This window comes from Haliaeetus albicilla, chromosome 21, assembly GCF_947461875.1.
Source record: "Haliaeetus albicilla chromosome 21, bHalAlb1.1, whole genome shotgun sequence".
NCBI lineage: Eukaryota > Metazoa > Chordata > Aves > Accipitriformes > Accipitridae > Haliaeetus > Haliaeetus albicilla.
In genome coordinates, this window is record NC_091503.1 from 20900031 (window position 1) to 20919177 (window position 19147).

General features: G+C 41.6%; 2 protein-coding genes across 4 annotated transcripts in view; one reads left to right on the plus strand and one right to left on the minus strand.

Annotated features, from left to right (window-relative positions):
• Positions 1 to 19147, minus strand: part of DEK (DEK proto-oncogene) — a 263979-nt gene that overhangs the window by 87999 nt on the left and 156833 nt on the right. The window lies entirely within an intron of this gene.
• The window catches only part of RNF144B (ring finger protein 144B), a 90086-nt gene that overhangs the window by 61294 nt on the left and 9645 nt on the right, over positions 1 to 19147 (plus strand). For all 3 annotated transcript variants that reach the window (XM_069809187.1, XM_069809186.1, XM_009926329.2), the window contains exons 3-4: positions 8727 to 8831; positions 17127 to 17187. In XM_069809187.1, coding sequence (XP_069665288.1) covers positions 8727 to 8831; positions 17127 to 17187 — 166 coding nt within the window. The remainder of the gene's footprint in view (positions 1 to 8726; positions 8832 to 17126; positions 17188 to 19147) is intronic.

Here is a 19147-nt window from a genome sequence, read left to right on the forward strand (position 1 = left end):
AGAACTCAAGTGTGCGATGTTGAATAGAAGCACAGGTAGCTTCTGTGCTGTCTTGGCTATTTTACAGGTAGAAGGTGATCCAAAGGCATTTGGGAGACCAAGATTTTCCACTGTAGCTATGTGACAGCAAGGCCAGGGCTAGACATGGGCAAAAAAGGCTCTTTTGCTGCTGTTGACAGCCTGGTGCTCTGGGCAGCTGCCTGCCTGGCAATTCAGGGCCTTGGGAGGCTGCAGCCTCCGAGAGAGGGGCTTGCATGCTGCTGCCAGCTACTTTTGCTAGAGGGGAAGACGAAACCCTTCCAGAAATAGGAGTTTGTCTGTTGCCCTTCACCAGCAGGACACACTAAGACTCCTCTGCTTTCCTTCATCTTTTTAAGAGCGGCTGTGCATTGCCCTGCCTCCTTTGGGTGGCTAAATATTGACGTTTTGCCCTTAGTGCTGTGAAGCCTCAGATTGCTTGTACATGGGAGCACTGGAGAACTGGAGACAAACTGATGTGAAGGATCAGCATCAACAGCAAAAAGCGTGGGCAGAAGAGCCTGAGAGCAGAGGAGACCAAGTAGATCAAAGGCAAGGAGGAGACAGATGACAAAGAGCGTGGGATGCCTGCTAAATGGAGCAAATGTACATGAATACTCCAGTGAAAGACTACTTAGTAAAACGTATAAGTAGGGGAAGATTTGGATTTGCCTTCATCTAGCCAACACTGGGGTTTAGTATTTCTTCTGTTTCTTGGTGCTAATTTTCAAGAAGGGGTTTTGTCTCCTCTTCTTCCTCCTCTTTCTCCCATCCTAGGAGACACCTGCATGTGCTCACAGCTGCACCAGAAAACTACCTTCTCCCCTTCCTAAATAGACCTTGTGCTGCAATGCCCCACTTACTTTATATAAAGCTCACCTTAGGTTGTTTTCTGCTTCCACCCACAGACAGCAAGCTGTCAAGTTTTGACATTTTGGATTCTTTTTTCCCAGCTTAACCTTTGAAATGTTTCAGAATACCTTTGTTTTAAAGTTACAAAAAAGAAAATGCCCACACCTGCTAATATTGGCAGTGAACACATAGCACTTTTATAGTAATTTAGATGGTTTAAGAACTTCTTACATGCATTTCTGTGCAGAGTCACACCAAAGGCAGAGTTAGTAGGGGTACTAAAAGAGCACAAATGTACCCATTGCCTATTGATGGATGCTGCTATTCAGGAAGAGGGGCTACATGTTTCTGAAGTCAGTAGAGTTGGCAGCATCTGGATGGTGGCCAAGGGAAGACAGGTGAGGAAGAGGGAGCTAACATGTTTAATGACAGCACCGCATCGGTGAAGTTGGCGTTATCTCCATTTAACAAATGAAGAAACAGCTGTGAAGTAACTTGTCAATGCCTCAGAGTGCCACATTAACTGAGCCAGCCTGTGACATAAGCCTCATGGTCATGTCTGTTTTGTAGCTGTTGGTGAGGCCAGGTTTGGCCTGACACAGATTCATTTGCAAGAGAAATGGTAGTCACACCTGGTTTGGTTTTGGGAAGGGTGAGTTTCTCTGGTCCTGTTCTTTGGTCCTTTTCTGTTTGGTGGTACCACTTCATGGCAACGATTACCAGGAACCTATCCTGACTTTTATGAAAGGCTGCCAGGATGTAGCAGGCCACGTGTAAATTGGTTTTAGACTGTGTATCTGAGCAGAATCTAGCACCATTGGTGGTAGATCTTTTGAAACAAAGCTGATGACAGTGTATTTCTCAGATATGCCTGAAAGATCCCCTAAAAATAGGCTTGTGGAGCAGCGGTAGGCCATTATATTCTGGTCCGTTGTCATGTTTGCTTGATGTTTTCACTTGGTCATGACAAAATAAAATGTTTGTCAGTGATGTTATTCCTCCCCTTCTACTGAGCCACAAGATGACTGTATGTCATTTGAGGCTGAAGGGGCATTTTTTCACTTTCTTTCAAGCATCTTTCTCAATAAGGCTCTTACATGGCCTTATCTTCTATCCATCTGAAAGCAACTTCATTTATCACTGCATCTGGTCCTTAGCAGTTAAAATATAGATTGGGCAATACAAATGCATGTTTCATTGGACTTTTCTTTTTCACTTTAAACCATGCCTATCATAAGTTTATGTCTAACAAATTAATAAATGGCTATTTCTGTGGTGTCCTTTTTAAAAACTCTCTTTAATTGGAAAAGCCTCACATTTTTTTCCAAGTGAAGTGCAGATGCCTCCAAGCTAATTGCCAATAGATTTGATTCATCTAGTTTTAAGACCTGTTGAGAAATACTGGAGAGATTCCAGGAGTTTAGTTACCACACTTTGAAAGCAACTGGCCCCTTTTTAGAGATTGAACATGCATAAGTGCAGATGTCATGACAATGATGAACATATTGCTAAATGTTATGTAGATCTGTCATAAACACTATGAGTACTGTTTGGGGGGGGTTGTATATTTGAGTACACAATTGATTAAGTGCTGAGTGGATCAGGTGGTTAAATTTAGAGTTCTGACAAGAACTGTCTTACTGAACTCAGTAATACTACATATTCCATTTAAAACTACATGACTACTACGTTGTCTTGTGTATGCACTGAAGAACAGGTAACATTTGTAAATGATAAGAAAGAAATGAAAGTTATGTCTTACTGAATCAAAAGTACATGAACACTGCCCAGAACTGAAATGAAAACTAAATGCCTATCTGTTGATTTGTTCTGAATCATAAGACACTCTGGAATGCAATCTGAAAAGTTGTTTTCTCTCCATATACAGTCTTTTTTTTCTTCACTCCTCCAAATTTTGAGTTTATAAAAAGGCTAAGGCTAAAAAAACCCCAAACCCAAGCCAATACAGTTTTGAGGACAAATCTGGAAGAGAGATTTAAGATTTTAAATCAGTCTTGAGGATTTTAAGATGAAAACCTGAGGTTTTCTTAATTTTTCTGAAATTGAAATTGTCTCCAAGTTATACATTAGTAGAAAAGACCTTCTTGTTTTGGCAAGATGCCTTCAATCATTTCTTGCATTTTCATCTTTAATGTACATGATGCCCTTGTACGGGTTAAGAAATACTGTAGATCCGTTTTTTTCCCTTTCTGCAATTTAATTAAAGACAAATACCCTTACTTATCCTGTATCAACTGCTGCACAGTGGCTATCAGCAATATCTGTAGTATTTGACAGGAAAATAGGCCAGTGCTTTCCGTTCCTTTCTTCTTCCTAGCCATCCCTCCGTGTTTCTTAATAAAACTACCTGTTCAGTTTTGTCAAATTACATATGTGGTTTCTTTTTATGCTTTTGCATCCAAACCAATGAGGCTGCATTTAGGGAGCTGAAGAGCTGCATGCAGATGGGAGATGAGCAAGGTAATGGAACATATCAAGGTACTTGAAAAAGCAGTATGTAGGAATGACTGAGGTCCATCTTTTGTCTCTGGTATGGAGATTATCTGAAAATGGCTTTGAACAGAAACATAAGATTTCACAGTGAGAGGGATATCTAGTGCCTTTGTCACATCATTACCTAGCAACATAATACTGAAATTATACTTTGAACTCATTCTTATGTTAAAATGCAGAACTGTTACGGTCCCTTTGCAGATTAGATACATTGCCAAACAGTATTGGTCAGTACATTAAAAATCCCCTCTGTACAACGTACTTTGGGGGAAAAAAAGTTGAAGTTAGAGCAGCGTGTAGAAGTGTTGAAATGAAAAATCCATGAATAGCCTGAACAGAATTTTGTATTCCTGGGGCTCGCAGCTGACCGTAGAAAACACTTCTGAAGATTAGAGGAAGTGTTTATTACTGAAGAAGGAATTTTTTATGTTATTAGTTTGTGCATTCCTGGATTGGGCTTTTCGGTGCTTTTTTAAAGATTCTTCCCTCATGTTACAACATACACTTTCAACAAAGCCTTAGCTCCAGGAGGGGAGTGTGTACTTGGGACATATGTAAATATTTGGCTAAATCGTAATCTTTCTTACGAGTCCTGCAAGATAAAAAAGAAATGCATTTATGTTGCATGATAATTTGATCCAGGTACTTTACAGGCCTTAACTTACTTGTGAGTAGCATTTTGTGAAGTAGGTAAATTGATACTGACCTTATTTTATTAAATAGAGGAAGGTGATGGCCTGAAAGACAAAAGCAGCATAAGAGGAAAAAAATTCTTGCCCCAAAATGCTTAGACAGCAAATTATTTGAAAAAGGTGTCATTATACTTTATGAATCTCAGGCAGAGAAAAATTACTTGTAGTACTCTTTCCACTGAAGTTGACAGTAGTCCAGCAGGAGCAAAACATGCTTGGCAAAGTTAGTTCAGCACCGAAGCCTTCTGTTAGGTGTACTGAGTTTTACTGGTGGAATTACATTATCACATTTGAATTGATCCCTCTTGCTTGATTGCATCAGGATTTTGTTGTGTATCCCAGAACTCAGATATGTACATGGTATAGTTGCTCAGTGGGGAAAATCTGAGTAAACTGAATGTAACTGATTAGGGTACGCTTGCAGGTATGGAAGTTAAAATTCCTTGTGTTGGTGTCTACCATTTATTTGAGGGGTGAACGTAACGGAGCCAAACATCCAACTTCATCTGTAGTCAGTAGGATTCAAACCTGTTCAGCAAGACCTCAGCAGATTTTTAGTCTGTTGCCTCAACCACTCTGCCTTGACTATGTGATGCATTCGTGGAAACCTCACTGTGCTGGTAGGAGGAGGGTCACTGCGGATGACTTGCTCTGGCCATGGAGGGTAAGACGATGGGGTGACTGTCACTGTAAGCCACAGGTCCTGTGGTGTGGCCTCTCCAGCCGCTGACTGCTCTCACCGCGCTGCAGGAAATTGGTGGGCGAGTGTAGCCCAAGGGTGTTGAGGCCTGGTGATTTCTTGGATGTCAAGATTAAGATCCTTTCAAGGAACTCTAATACCACAGAAGGCTGAGTATCTTGATCTTACCTTTGCTTTGTAGAGCAATTAAGTAGCATATGTAGTGCGTGCAGTTTTCCTAACTGAGATACTGCTGATTTTTGTAGACAAAATGCACAAAGTCTTACCATTTTATGTCTGTATAATGTATTCTCCATAGTGTGGGAGGACATACTGCTGAGAAGGTCAGTCATGACTTATTATATAGACATTGAATCCTCTTTTCATCACATTTGCAGCTTGTACATCTTTTCAGATACTTCTATTTGCCACTTTTCAAGTAAGTAGCTAAATTAGTAGCTGATCTGTAGTTGATAGTAAAACCCCTCTAAAACCAGTCTGTTAAAGTGAAGGCATATTTTAAAATTTTAGTGATTTTCCACTGTGTCTTCTTTGCTCCTAACTTGTGAAAGAGGGAGCAAGAAGTTCACATATTCATTCATGTACAGACTTGGGTAAAAAGCGTAATCCTTCGGTGGTACATGTTAAATGCTTCCTTCGAGTTTCCCAGCACCTTTGAGTCCTTCCATCAGCTTCCTGATTTGCACCCGCAGCAACTTCTCCAAATGCAGAAAATCAAGGCAAAAGATATAATAACTATAAAAACTATTTAACAGGGAGGTTTTCTCTGAAACGTTTGAAGATCCATGGCACTGCACAGCCCTATTATAAAATCTGTCCCAAGTCACCCTCTGAAAGCACAGCACCCTCTAAAAATATCACAAAAGGCTCCAGTTGCTCACCTATCTTCGCCTATAACCAGGCAGTGAGCTAGAAGAGAAGGAGAGTCCAGATGCATTAGCAATCCTCAGAAACCTCTGCTCTCCTGGCTTGGTACCCCTAATGATTTAGATACTGCATATTGAAACCGATTGCAAAATCCATACTGTGGATCGAAGCGCCTTAAGAGCTTCATGCCCATCCTTGCACGGAAGGGTAATTGTCAGTGCTCTGAGCTTCTGTCCTGGAAATCTAAATTAAGAACAAGCCTCTGGGATGCTGCTAGGCCTGCAGTAACTTCTCAGGCTTTGTCCTCCCTCTGTAACCAGCTGACCTGAGCTGCCCCCAGAATACAAATCCACTGTACCATGCTGTCAAAACAAATTACTAACTATCAGGCAGCACCACAGAGGAGACAGAAGCCAGGATCTTAGCGAAAGTAAAAGGTTGCTCTCCCATGCTTGCTGAGGAGTTAAGGCAAACTAAATGCTTTGGTGGGAGGGAAGCATTCCCCCTTCCCCAAATGCTTCCCTGACAGTTCATCCAGAAAGTAATCAGGTCTCCCATGAGGAGAGGGAGTGAGATGTAAGGAGGCTCTGCTGGAGCATCACCCAGGGATCAAAGAAGTGCACCCAACACACTGCAGCGCATGCTGGCTTTGGGGAAGGGGCTCAGAGGGCAGAATTTTCTGTTTGCATCGTTGCTGGTAGAGGCTGGGTGCAGGCACGAACCAGGGAGGAAATTTGTGCAGGGAGTGAGCACTTGATAACCCCGTTTCGCTTGTGATACGGGCTGAAGCATGTGGGTAATGCCAGGTGCTTAATGAATGTGGGGCTGCAGGAACAGGTCACCCACAGTCCTCATCTGTATCAGTAATGGCACTGGGAGTCACCCTGGGCTCTGGGGACACTTTTTTTGGCTTTCCCTGTGTCACGTGCTGCCACTGCCCAGACCGTGGTGGCAGCAGATGTGGGCAGGACCCCGGCAGCTCTGGTGTCTCTGGGGTACCGGCTCCCAGGCACCACCGTGGTTACGTACCTGCTTCTGCTCACTGCTCTGTGGAGGAGCTGCATGTACTAGTGGGGTGATTGGATCCGGTGGTTAAACTGACTTTTTACAAGCACTGTGCCTAGATGCCTTTGGGAGAGGTGGGCGAGGAGATGGGACAAGGCACTGATACTGCTGTTTGAATAATAAAAGAATAGTTCCTGGTTAAGTCTGGCTGATATTCCCCAAGAAGCTAATATTGCCTTCAGTTACTGACATGATTTCTTTTTTGCTCTTCACCTGTGAGCATTTCCCTCACCTCCCACATACTGCTTGCACCATCAATTCCTTACAGGCTGCTCTACTGCTTTCCTATAGGGGTGTGTGCTGGATCTGAATCCATTAGTGCTTAATGAGCTAGATATTTAAAGCTACCATTTAGGTTGTACCCCTACATTCTTCTAAATGAATACACTTCAAATATTTGCAAATCAAAAGTGAGCTCATTTAAAATGACACTAAGTTAAGCTGATTCTACTTGCTTGAACTAATATCTCTGTATAGTTCCTCAGAATTAACCAAAACATGTGGATGTGGACGTTTCAGTAGAGAGACAGACAGAATAATAAGGAAACCTCATTTCCATTTGTAAAAGTCCTAATTATCCTGACATTTCAGAGGGTACCAGTTTTCCAATAAAAATACAAATGAGGAAATTTCTTTTCAGAGCACAACATGCAAGGCCTTCTCAGAACAGTCCAAACTAACACCGACTTGAATGTTAAATGCCTGTAAATACTGGAAGAACAGTTTTTGAAGAGTCTTGGGGCTTTAACCCGAGGTGATGCTCTGAAAGGCTGTGATTTCCCCATAACCCACCTAGTAGCTTTTGAACCCAGTGCTGTTCCAGAAGTTGGCAGAGACAGAGGTTTCAAAGACCTTATGCTTTGACTTGTTTCTTGAAAACTGATGGGGCAATAAGGGAAGAAGCCAGCAGTACTGAGGAGGAGAGGTTTATCACGTGGGCGTGAAATACAAATCTGGAGGGAACAAAGCTGCATTAGTCCTGCTGCTTGTAAAATATGTTGGTTTTAATTTACAATAAACTATGCAAGTTGATACCAAAATCTGCCAGAAAGCCATGTTTTGTTACTTTGTTAACAGTGATTTGCAATTTACTGTATGCTTTGTCATTATTTTGAGGAGACTTGGTTGCTTTGTTTGATTTAGAAATGAGCTCACTGACTTAACCTGTGCAGTTTGGAGATACAATTCAAGCACAGTTCTTTGGGCCATTGCACCAGTTTTATGCCATGATTTTATTGAAGACTCTATAATATGTGTTAAAAAGACAAGCTGAGTATATTTGGAACTGGCATGCCAAATAAAATGTGGGGAGAACAGAGGGCTTTTTTTCCTTGGAGGAGGGAGGCCTGGCATTTTTGTGTAATGAACCAATTTGGAAACATTCAGGAGGTGGTCTTCATGCTGGAAATGGACTTTGAACTCCTGCTTAATAGACTAGAGGCTGGTGATAAATCATGGTAAACCATGGAAATTGCCTGATCTGGGGAGGGGGAAGAACTGGTAGCTCTACATCTTCTAGGGCTGATTATAACCTCCTATCCAGGTTATAAACCCTCTTCCCCTTTTATGCAGCTGAGAACAGTAGTCTCTTTCTTGTAAATGAAGTCTCCTACAATGGAGACTGCTGGCTGAGAGTCTGAATTAAGAACACAGAAGGAAAGACAAAAGAGCGAAGCCTGTTTAATTGGGATGAAAGATACTCCCCCCTCCTAAATCTTCCAATCCCAGTTTAGCAGAGCATAAGGGTTGTTAGTGCTGAAAGGTCTGACTTGCTGACTTGGGTAAACGCAATGCTTGGCAGATGAAGTCATGCATAATTAATTGGTCTTTGTTGCATTCTTTCCAATGTAATGACTTGTAGCATTCATGCTTGTAATAATTGATGTTTTCTGTGTGCTGGAGCTTCAGGACAGCCAATTAAGGCAGTGGAGGTGGTAGCTGTGCAGCATCTCTAGCATCTGTGTGTTACCAACATGTGGGCTATAACTTTTTTTTTTCTTTTCTTTACTTGTTTCTAGTGCCTAAAACAGTACATGCAGCTGGCAATTCAAGAAGGCTGTGGTTCTCCTATCACATGTCCAGACATGGTATGCTTGAACCATGGGACCCTACAAGAAGCAGAGGTATCAAGACTTTTTCTTTCTCTTTTTTTTAACCTACCCCCCCCCCCCAACTTCTTTATCTACATAATAAATATGATCATACACTTTTTCCTCCCTTTAATTACCTTTAATGAGCTTTTGGCAAGAAGCCTGACTGACAAGAGGAACTAGAAACAAACAGATGTTTTTCAAGGGTTTTGCTCATTTTTCCCTCCCTCTGTGCCTTCAGGAAAGGCTTACTTGGCATCCAGACAACCTCTGAATTTCCCATGCAGGTGACTTAACCAGAGTACCCTGTATCCCAGAATTGCTAAGCCTCCATTAGCACTATCAGTTAAATCAGGTTTGATTTGACTGCAAACACTGAAATTCTTGTGCCTCTCTTAACTCAAGGACTCAAACTGGCAGTACACAAGGCCAGAATTTCCTCGTGTATGTTTATATTGGGCTGCAGCAACCAATTTGCAGTCCAATATAAACACACAGGACTCTGTATAGTTATATGGAAAGAAAGGTATCTGCACAGCACTGGGTGGAAGTAGGTCTTAAGAGATGCAAAAAGTGTCTTCATTCCCAAGGCAGGTATGGGAGAGATTGAGAGCTCAGAAGCTAAATGAGGTTTAGGCAGAGCTGTTTGCACATCTGGCACGTGCACAATCTCCCACAGTAACTGGAGGGTTCAGTTTGAAAGTTGGAGGAGGAGAAACTGGAGCTAAGATGTGTGCCTCAGACCTTCTTGCACCGCTGGGGACAACGGGGTTCAAGGGGGCTGTAGATGGCCCCTACCACACTGCCTGGTGGCCTCCCAGCAATGCTTAAGCAGCCTCCTGCCTGACATAGAGCTGGTGTAGAGTTTCTGAATTGGGCTTAGCTCCAAACCCATGACACAGGGAAGAGCTGTTGGCAGTGTGGCTGGAACCCTCATACGTGCCAGCTGTTCTGTGCATCTAGAAGGCCATGGAAAACTGTGGGCAAATGTGATGTTGCCCTGCGGCTGTTCTTGCTTGCTTGCTTTGTGAGCCAGGTAGGTCCCTGCTGGGCCTAAGAACACAAGCAGGAAAAAAAACAAACCAGGAAAAAAAGGTGGCTAAGGGATTTTGTCTGGTTTTGTGCATTCCCTCTGCATTTGTTTGCAGGGATAAAATCAAGGAGAATCAGATCTCCATCCCTGAACTGAAGAAAAGCACTTTATCTTCTGGTTTCCCTTGAGCCCTATGAATACAGATGACAACTGTGGTAGAAGTATATAATCCTATTCAAATGCAATCAGTGGCAGTGCAATTCCCAATACCACGAATGCCTTTTTCTCCAGAAAAAATCAGGATCTCCTCTCCAGTATACATTTGAAATGCCGTGCTTAGCTGAATCAGGGCCTGGGAGTTGCAGTTATGTTTGTTACAGCATGCAAGCATCTGGTGGAGCTTTTCTTTGGCTGAATCCAGCTACTGTGGAAAGTAGCCAGCTGTTTCCCTTCCTCCTTTCTTCTGCATAGATACAGAGAGGGTGAAGCAATGTCCCTCCCACTCATCGCACCAGATTGAAGGCAACTAGCCTTTACTGAAAATGAATTTTTTAAGGAAAACTAACAAATGGTAGGAAGAATTCTGCTCTGTTAAGCTAGGTTTATGATGCTATAGGAATTAGAGAGATGTATTTCCCCTTAGTAAAGCACAATGACACTCCAGGGCATGTATTAATGGACCATTAGCTTAATCCTTGGGTGTTTTTTGGGCTGAAGGCAGAATGACTAAACAGCCCAAATGTGCATTAGTGTCCCGTGGATGAATGAATGTTCTGATGCTCCGTTTTGGTGATGCACTTGAAACACCTTCTGCTTGAAAAGCAAACAGGCCGCCAACCTCGTTAAAATGAACTGCTCATATATTTTACCAAATACCTATTTCTTTAAGGAAGACTGCCCCCCCCCCAAACCCCCAGGAACAATAATCTGTTAATAATCTGAAAGATTAGTATGTAAACTACAGATTATGTATGAGCACTCTGTATTCTTTTTTCTTCACTATAAAGGTGTTCCATGTGAAAATGTGACCTTTAAAAGCTATTATTTAAAAACCAGAACTTTATTCAGATGGTAGAGAATGTGCTTAAATATGGCTATTGTTTGGCCTAGAAGTACTATTTAGAATTACAGTTTATTCATTACACACTCTGAAACTCCTGGTGTAAAAGTACGAGCCTTCTCACCTCTGGAGGGCTGGATGTTTGGTATCTGGCAGGAAAAGGTTCCTCACCAGGACAGTGCCATGAGGAATGACGTGTTGCCGGTGCTGGGGGGAAATTGGTCTTTTTTCACTCCCATGTTAGCATCAGGGTTTTGAAAAAGTGTATTTTTCATGTCATGTCCATTTCAGACTCTGCTGTGACTGACATTTACCAGGTACCATTACAGTTTGTAGAAAAAATAGGAGTTCAAACTGTCTTTGTGATGGACATGGTGTTAAATTGATTCCTATACTTTGGACTAAATTGTGTCTAATTATGTTAGCTACTGCGGTTGTTTTGTTTGCTTTTTAAATGCCTTTTGCCCTAGCCCGCTCAAAGAAGATAAGGTGAACTTAGGCATAATTTGAAGTGAAGGAAAGCCTTTTCATTGACTTCAGTGCATTTTGGATTGGGCTCTCTTCAATAAGGAAACTGAACAATTAATAATAAAGCTTATAAGCAATTTATAACACCTTATAGCTATGAAAGTTCCTCTACTTCCCTCTCTCAAGGTCCTTATTCAAGGTGTGTAACATTTCTTCACTGCTTTCCGCTGACGTGTTTGTCTTCATTGTGAATTAAATCTGTTGTATCTTCTCGGTAAAATTCTTCAAAGTTTATCTAGTTTGGTACTAAATTATGAGAGCCTTTTCACAGCTCTTGCCTTGATTCTGAGACACGTGCTTCTTGTGTTGCTTTCGGGGGGTGGAGGGAGCGAAAAACTCTGGTTAACATTTTAAACAGGGAATAGAATTTCTTCTTGTATGGCTCATGAAGAAATGAGCAAGTGGGAATAGCAGGAATGTGTCTCTCTAAAACAGTTGAATGTTTCATTAGTGTTTGTGGAGTAAACTGCTTATTCATAGAGTATAGGAGATGTTTGGACTTAAGGCTTTACTTTTGGTCTTTGTGTCTCTCTGGACCTCAGAAGAAAATGTTCCAGGTTTTTGTTCTTAAAAAACTTAAAATGAAAACTCATTTGAACTAGAAAATTGTACTTTTCAGTACTTTGAAAATATGTTTTCAGAAACCCCTCTGTTTGCATTTGGTTTTTGTTTTTTTTTTTTTACTTTAACAAAACCTAGTTGAAACTGGTACGTTTCCCAGCATTTTTTTTGTTTTGACAAATAGTGCATTCAAACAGAAGGAATTGTTCCACTGGAGTGCTTGAAGTCAAGTGCAATCCTAGGTCTTATCTTGACCTGGTACATCAAGATAGCAGTTGCTTGTAGTATAGCTGGTTTTAAGTAGAAATAAATGGGTGTTAGTGGTGGGAAGGCAATGGTTTTAGCTACAGACTTTCAAATAGCTGGTTACACAAAGAAAAGGGAAGTTTAAAGGCAATCTCATTAAACAAGATGTTTGTCTTTTCAAGCTCTAATAGTACAATAAACAAAGATGATTTGGATTCCTTCCTGGAAACAGAAGGTAGGAGGAACATCTTATGTTAACGCAGTTGTCTTCAACCATGCAGACTTCTTCTGTCTCGAATATTCCTGTCTCTCTTGGGAATTTGCTCCATTGATTTAATTGGATAAGTTAATATACCTAATCTAAATAAGGGGTAATTTATCATGGTTTGAAATGGTTTTACATGGTGCAAATCCAGTCACCAGTGTAAGCTATGAATCAGGGTAAGTCTCAACTGCATACAGGGATTTCTAATGCAATACACACTTGGATAATGTCTAGGGGATTGTGCTTTGCTATTTCTGATTCCTGTATTGTTTTGAAGCTTGTAACACTGATGCCAATGATCCATGTATACATAATCCGATTTGGATTAAAACCATGCAGCAGGCACTAAAGAAGATACTGATTTGGGCTCTCCTTTTGCCTCTTAAGTTTGACAAGGAGAATCACCCCTTTGCATGCAGTGTAGATGGTGCTTATTGTCTCTCTGTCTGTGTAAATCCATGATCTACACCGATGCTAACTTGACAGAAGGTTGTCAGTGCTTCATAAAGCGATGCTGAAATGGGACAGTGACCCAGATCTTAGAATTCTTAACGGTGTTATATTCCATACATAGCTGAACAAAAATACCATTGGGAGTCAGTTTAAAATACCAGTTTTATTTTTAATTTGAAAATTGGTTTACATTTTGCTAGGGGCAATTGAAATGGTAAAATGAGGAGGAAGGTGAGAAAATGTTGCAGGCCAACCTAGCTTTTTCAGGGTCAATATTAAAATTTTTGTTCTTCTTATTTACTCATTTTTTAATAAGTCCAAGGGGAGCAAATGAGAGAGTCTTAATTTTGTTTTTATTTGTCACTAAATAAGAGAAGAGCTCCTTAATGGAGAAAATGAATAATTTAGTATTTCATGATGACTCTAGTGAGCATGGTAGCTGATGAAGAAAGGTGTGGGTGTAATTTCTAAAAATAAAGAGATTGAACTCCCATATCCCTTTCAAAAGCAAGCCACAGCCCAAGTTAAAACTATTTTGCACTCCTTGCAAAACTAGACAGTGCCTCTGTGAGTGGGACTTTTGCAGAGGTGGGCAATGCAACCCTTTGCAAGCGGCTGTTGCTGCTGCCAGTACAGGATCTGCCCTTGTTGCATATCTGCTAAAGCGAGAAAGGGAGAAGCACTTGTCCTGGTGAACTGCCCTCCCTCGGCATTATCGAGGTTTGATTCATACGGGTGTGAAAGGAAGTAAGATCTATTCAGTTTTCTTGATTGCCTCTTTGCATGTCCCTTGAAAGCCTGAGAATAGGTGGAGTAGTGATTTTCCCTTTCCACTGTGGTAGCCAGTGTTTAAAAACAGGGGAGTTGTTCTTCCTTGGCTCCTGGTTGCTGCACTGCCCAGGTTACAAGGAACAGGCTGCCCCTGTGTAAACTGAACCCAATTACTTCAAGCCCTTTCATTTTTCTTCCTTTGCTCTTTTGTCTCACATAGTAACAGCACCCCCAGTTATCATATCACGTTGGGCGATCTTTTTGTACACTTGGCAAGGGTCCAGCTGGAGCCTTTTGTGGTAGGGAACCTTCAAAATTTTGCTTTTTTCCATAGATGTTTTTACTTCAAGTGAAAGCTGCTGTTCTTAACGAGAGCTCTTACGTGTTCTTGTGCTCTGTAACAAGATTATTTTAGCTGCAGACGTTGCTTACAGGGTATAGAAAACCAGAAAACTTAGTTCGTCTCCCAGCAGCCTGATACATCAACAATAAATGTCTTTTCAGGAGAGGAGAGTCCTTGCCTCTCATTTTCTTCATAGGTTTTTATTGTAACCTTAACCCAGTCTTAAAAAAAAAAACCTACAACCCCGAAACTTGTCCTGTAGCATTTCTTGCTGCATTGAATAATTTCACAGCCTAGAATAAGAAACGTCTGCTTTCTGACGTGCTCATGGTCTTTCTCTTTTGGCCCTTTGCCATCTGCCAGGTTGCCGGTTTGCTTCCTCCCTAGGTCTCCATCCTCTGCCCGGCCCGGGGGTGTGTGCGGGTGTGCAGCAGAGGAATGTTTGGGATGGACTCCTGGGTGGGGATGGAGAAGTTGTACGAAGACGAACATTTAGACTCTGATGCCAAGTAGGAGATAAACACCTAATCCCCTTGCCATGCTTATGGCTGTCCTTCTCGATTAATCATACATGAGATTAAAAGTTCACTGAGGAAAGGATTTGCTGGGTTTTGGGGCGACCTGATACTCACGTTTCTTTTTTTTTTCAATTGAGTTTGCACGTACAGCTTTGACGTGGGGCACTGAATTCAGGCAGCAGCAGGTTGTGCGTTCCTTTCCTCGTGCCTAAAGATACTACATCTGTGAGAGGCTTCAGCTCAGCACCCCTCAGGTTGACCTCCATGCGGGTGCTATCAGGAGCTGGTCTTTCAAAGCCTGGGGGAGTCAGTGGCAGAGGTGACGGGCTGCCTGTGTTCAACGCCCCGAGCTGCGTGCGGGGAGAGGGGAGCTGAGCTGTGAAGAGGGTACGTAGGAAGAAGAGTGGGGCTGGGTGAAACCAGTAGGGAAGGCTGGCATGGTAAGATCAGGTTTTCAATGGGAGAAAAGGAAGCTTTCAGCACTGACTATGCTTCCTGTTGAAATCTGCAATAAAACTCCTACTCTGCTCCCACTGTAATCAAAAAGGACAATTTTTAATACATGGGAAATTCTGGGCTCAATAGAACTGCTCTTGAAAAACTGTTTGTTAAAAGCAAAAGCAAGCACAGAAAGACCCCAGACAACTAAACAATTCACTCAAGTGGCTCTTACAGCATTGAGACTTGCTATTTTAATTTATGTCGTAATGAAGGAAAATTTAAAGTAGTTGCCAATGCTTACCCAGCTAGAGAAAAGCAGATGACTCTTTTTGTTTTCCAAACTCTATTTAGAATTGAAGCTGCCCTGGGGAGGAGTGGGCAATACTGAAATGATGTGTCTTGTGGGTTTTATATAGCTTTGTTGGTTAGCTTCATTCTTTGCTGAAGCTGCTGAACTTCACACTTTTTTCCCCATTTGATTAAGTTACCATTTGTTTTCCAAGAGTGTTTCAGCTGACTTCTGATCAATAGGTGAAGAGTTTCCCAGGAGGCTCTCTGTGTCTTACAGTCATATTAATGTAATATTGTTTAGCCATGCAAATACTTCCCTGTTAAAAATAGTCTACACCCTGAATTCAGAAACTGAATGAGAGCAGTACTTTGACCCAGGGCTGACTTACTAGACTAAGATTATGCTTTGTAAAGATTTGTTGGTGTTTCCCATTTTGATATTAAATCTTTTGATTTCTTCAACTCAAAGTCTTTTAAGCATCTTTGAACACTTAAATCTTGACATGAGTTGGATTATTTTTTGTATGACATTGGTTTAGGTCAAATAAGTGATCCAAACATCCAATTCAAAATGCAATTTTAATTCCAATTGATTTGAGATCTCAATAAAGCAATTTCATATTTTATAATATACACATGGATATATTTGTTTCTTTTTTCCCATCTACGAAAGCAAATGTATTCACAGCATGATATTGAATATATATTGAATTTTTTTTTGTATTTCTTCTCACAAGTGCCTTGTCACACAACCCAGGATAGCAAAGGCCAGTGTCTGCTTCACTGAGGGCAAAAATTTGCCTTTTACAATAATCTGAAGGACTGTGGTGGGAAACTGGATGTGAGGGTTGAGAGCCCTTCACTTTGAAGCTGTCAGTTCTACGCTGTCTCACAGTGCTTCAAATGATCAGGTCTTGTATCAATATTGGTCTAAATTTATTTTCAGTAAAAGAGAAAGACATTTTCAGTGCTGGTACAGTATTACAAATGGATCAAATAAAGAGAATGATCTCAGATTCTGAGTCCAACAAACGTGGCTCCTGAAGTGTCTGTGAAGTTTCTTTTGAACCCCTCCTTACCCTGTATGCAGGTTTGCTTATTAGTTTTAAATAGGGTTCTTGGTTTTCTTACGTAGACTGTTAATTGGAGATTAGAGCATTTAGCCTTTTAGGCTGCTAGTTTAATTATGGTAATGTGTAAAATGTATCAGCAAAGCCTGTTTGTGTATGCCAACTAAATTTGTTAACTTCAGTCCAGTTCCCAGTGGTCTGGTGCATGTCTAAGGCAAATTCCAACAGGAATGGCATTAACTGTCTCAGCCCCAAACCCATGAAATGAATAAAAAATGGAAACCAGACTAGCTTTTAAGTTCCTGAGAGCTATGTGACCCCTGCCATTAAGACTGGGAGACATGAATGAGAAACCTTTCATTTGAGTTGTATTCTTGTGCATGAACAACATGCTGCAGTCTCCAAGGCTGGCAAGCTGTCACCCTTCGTTACATTAAACCAACAAGAAATAAAACTGAGAAGCCTGAAGTAAATGCAGAATCCAGAGAGAAGGCTTTCCTATGCATGGTAAGAAAGGCGTGGGCTGAACTACTGGACTGTGTAGCTGAAAAACGAGAGGTCAAGAACTACTTTACATTTTGGAGAAGGAAGTCAAGGTATGGAGGAGCGTGGTGGTGAAAGTAACCAGGAAAAGAAGGTGGATTTGAAAGCCAGCTCAGGACAGCAGGCGTGTAGAACAGAGTGCTTATTAATTTTTTTCAAGTCTGTGTTTCTAATGCTTTTTCTGTGTGTTTGTTTCTCATTTCAGATTGCATGTTTGGTGCCTGTTGACCAGTTTCAGTTATACAAGAGGCTGAAGTTTGAACGAGGTGCGAACCTTTTGGTTTCTATTACCTTCCTTTTTAAGTGTCAGTGGAGGCAGCAGTATTAGACACTGCAAAGACAAAGCCTGTTGGGTGAGTTCAGGAAGAGACAGAGAAGATGTCTTTGTTGTGAAATAGTTTAAGAGCAATCACTAGGTCTGACTGTGCTCCACAGACAAATTTGAAATTATTTCAGTGGAGCAGAATCAACAGAGTGGCATCTTACTGAAATACCACGCTTTTACTCAAGCTTATGGACAACACTCTCAGATTGCGTGCCTGAGGCTCCACCGTTCTTCCTGCAGCATGCTCATCTTGGGTCCTTGAGATGCTGGTTGTACTAGTAGAACTAGACAAGGAGCTAGAGGCTGGTGCAGGGTGCACATGGTCCTTTTGTACATCCACAGGGATCTTCAGAACTTCTGAGGGAGACAGTGTGATGGGGATTTTTGCAAACATCCCTGCAAGAGAGCTTTTCTAATGTAGAAGTCTCATGTGTGTTCATCTAGTATATTTTCGTTTTTCCTGAGGGATAATTGGACCCCTCATTACTGAGTAAGGCCTATTAGTAAAGAAGTTTGAAACTGAAGGTCTTACTGGGGCCAAGCTTTCCTATGCCAGAGGTCAGCCTTCTGCCTCAGGAGATGGTTCCTTGCCAAGGCTGAAGAAGAAACTTGCTAGTCAGAGAGATGAGGTCCCATGCTGGTTTTAAAGACTGACACCAACTTGAAAGTCTCAGCTGGAAGTTGCAGCGTTTTTCAAAGAACTCACTCTGTGGTAGCTTGCAGGGTAGTCTATCTGGGACTGACCTGTCCTGACTCTGCCTGTTTTCAAACTTCCCTTGAAAGACTGTATTTGTGTTCTTGCTTTGCATGCATGCCTAGATGCAGATGGATTGGGAATGTGTGTGAAAATGCAGAGGTTCATAAAAGTTAGGCACAGTAATGCACTTGATAAGATGGTCAGATTGAAGAATATATGGGGTTTTACAGAATCTCATCTGGTATGAGTCACAGTGAATGACCACGAAGTATAAAAACTGCAAAATGAGTATACCCAAGTATGCCTCAGAGTTCATGGAGAGATGCAGATTGTAGCTATGATTTGCAGGCACTCAGGCCAAAAAAGAAAAAAAATCCCAAACCCTGGTTTCATTTTTTATTTCTCTCTCCTATTTTACCTTCTTGTCATTTATCATTCATTCCTTAGGAAGTCCCTCCAGTTCATAAACCAAGCAGTGGCTTGTCTACAACCCTAGACAGTGGAAATCAGAGCTTGTTAAATGACCATATTAAAGGGTTACAAAAGAGAGACATCTTGCAATACATTAATCTGTTCTATGTAAAACCTTTTTTTTAACTCAGGACTGTGAAACTAATGGTTTCCTGGTATCTCTTCCTCTCTAACCAGCCAGAGCTGAACTCATGATCTTTTGTCCAAATCCCTGTAACATCTCCTTTTTTTTTTTACACTGCCTCCCACGCTCAGAATCCTGAAACTTGTCTGTATTTTAAATATTCCTTCCCTTTTCTTTCTTGCCTAAGTCTGACAAATCCTCATCCACCTCCACTACCTCTCTTCATTATGTTTCTAAGATCTGTCCTTTCTCCTTTATGATGAATAAAACTGGCATCCAAGCAGCAGGCTTAAACATAGCCTTTTTGCCTTGCCTACTGGCCCCAGCAATAAATCCAGCTTACTGGTGCCTGGGAACAACGATTCCTGCTAACTAAAGCTCTGACCTGGACACCAGCACTAATCCCAACCCTGGCCAAGACCTTTTGCCTATCCTGGATTTAGCACTGCCCCCAAGGCTGGCCTTTTTGGACTCATCAGTTGGACTTGGCTTATTAGCTTCTGCTGGCCTGAAGCTCTGTTCTCAGACCTGACCCTAACCTGGCAAAGCCTGCCTGCTCTGACCAAGGCAATGCTGGCCTGACAGTCTTTTTCTGAAACTAGCAATAAA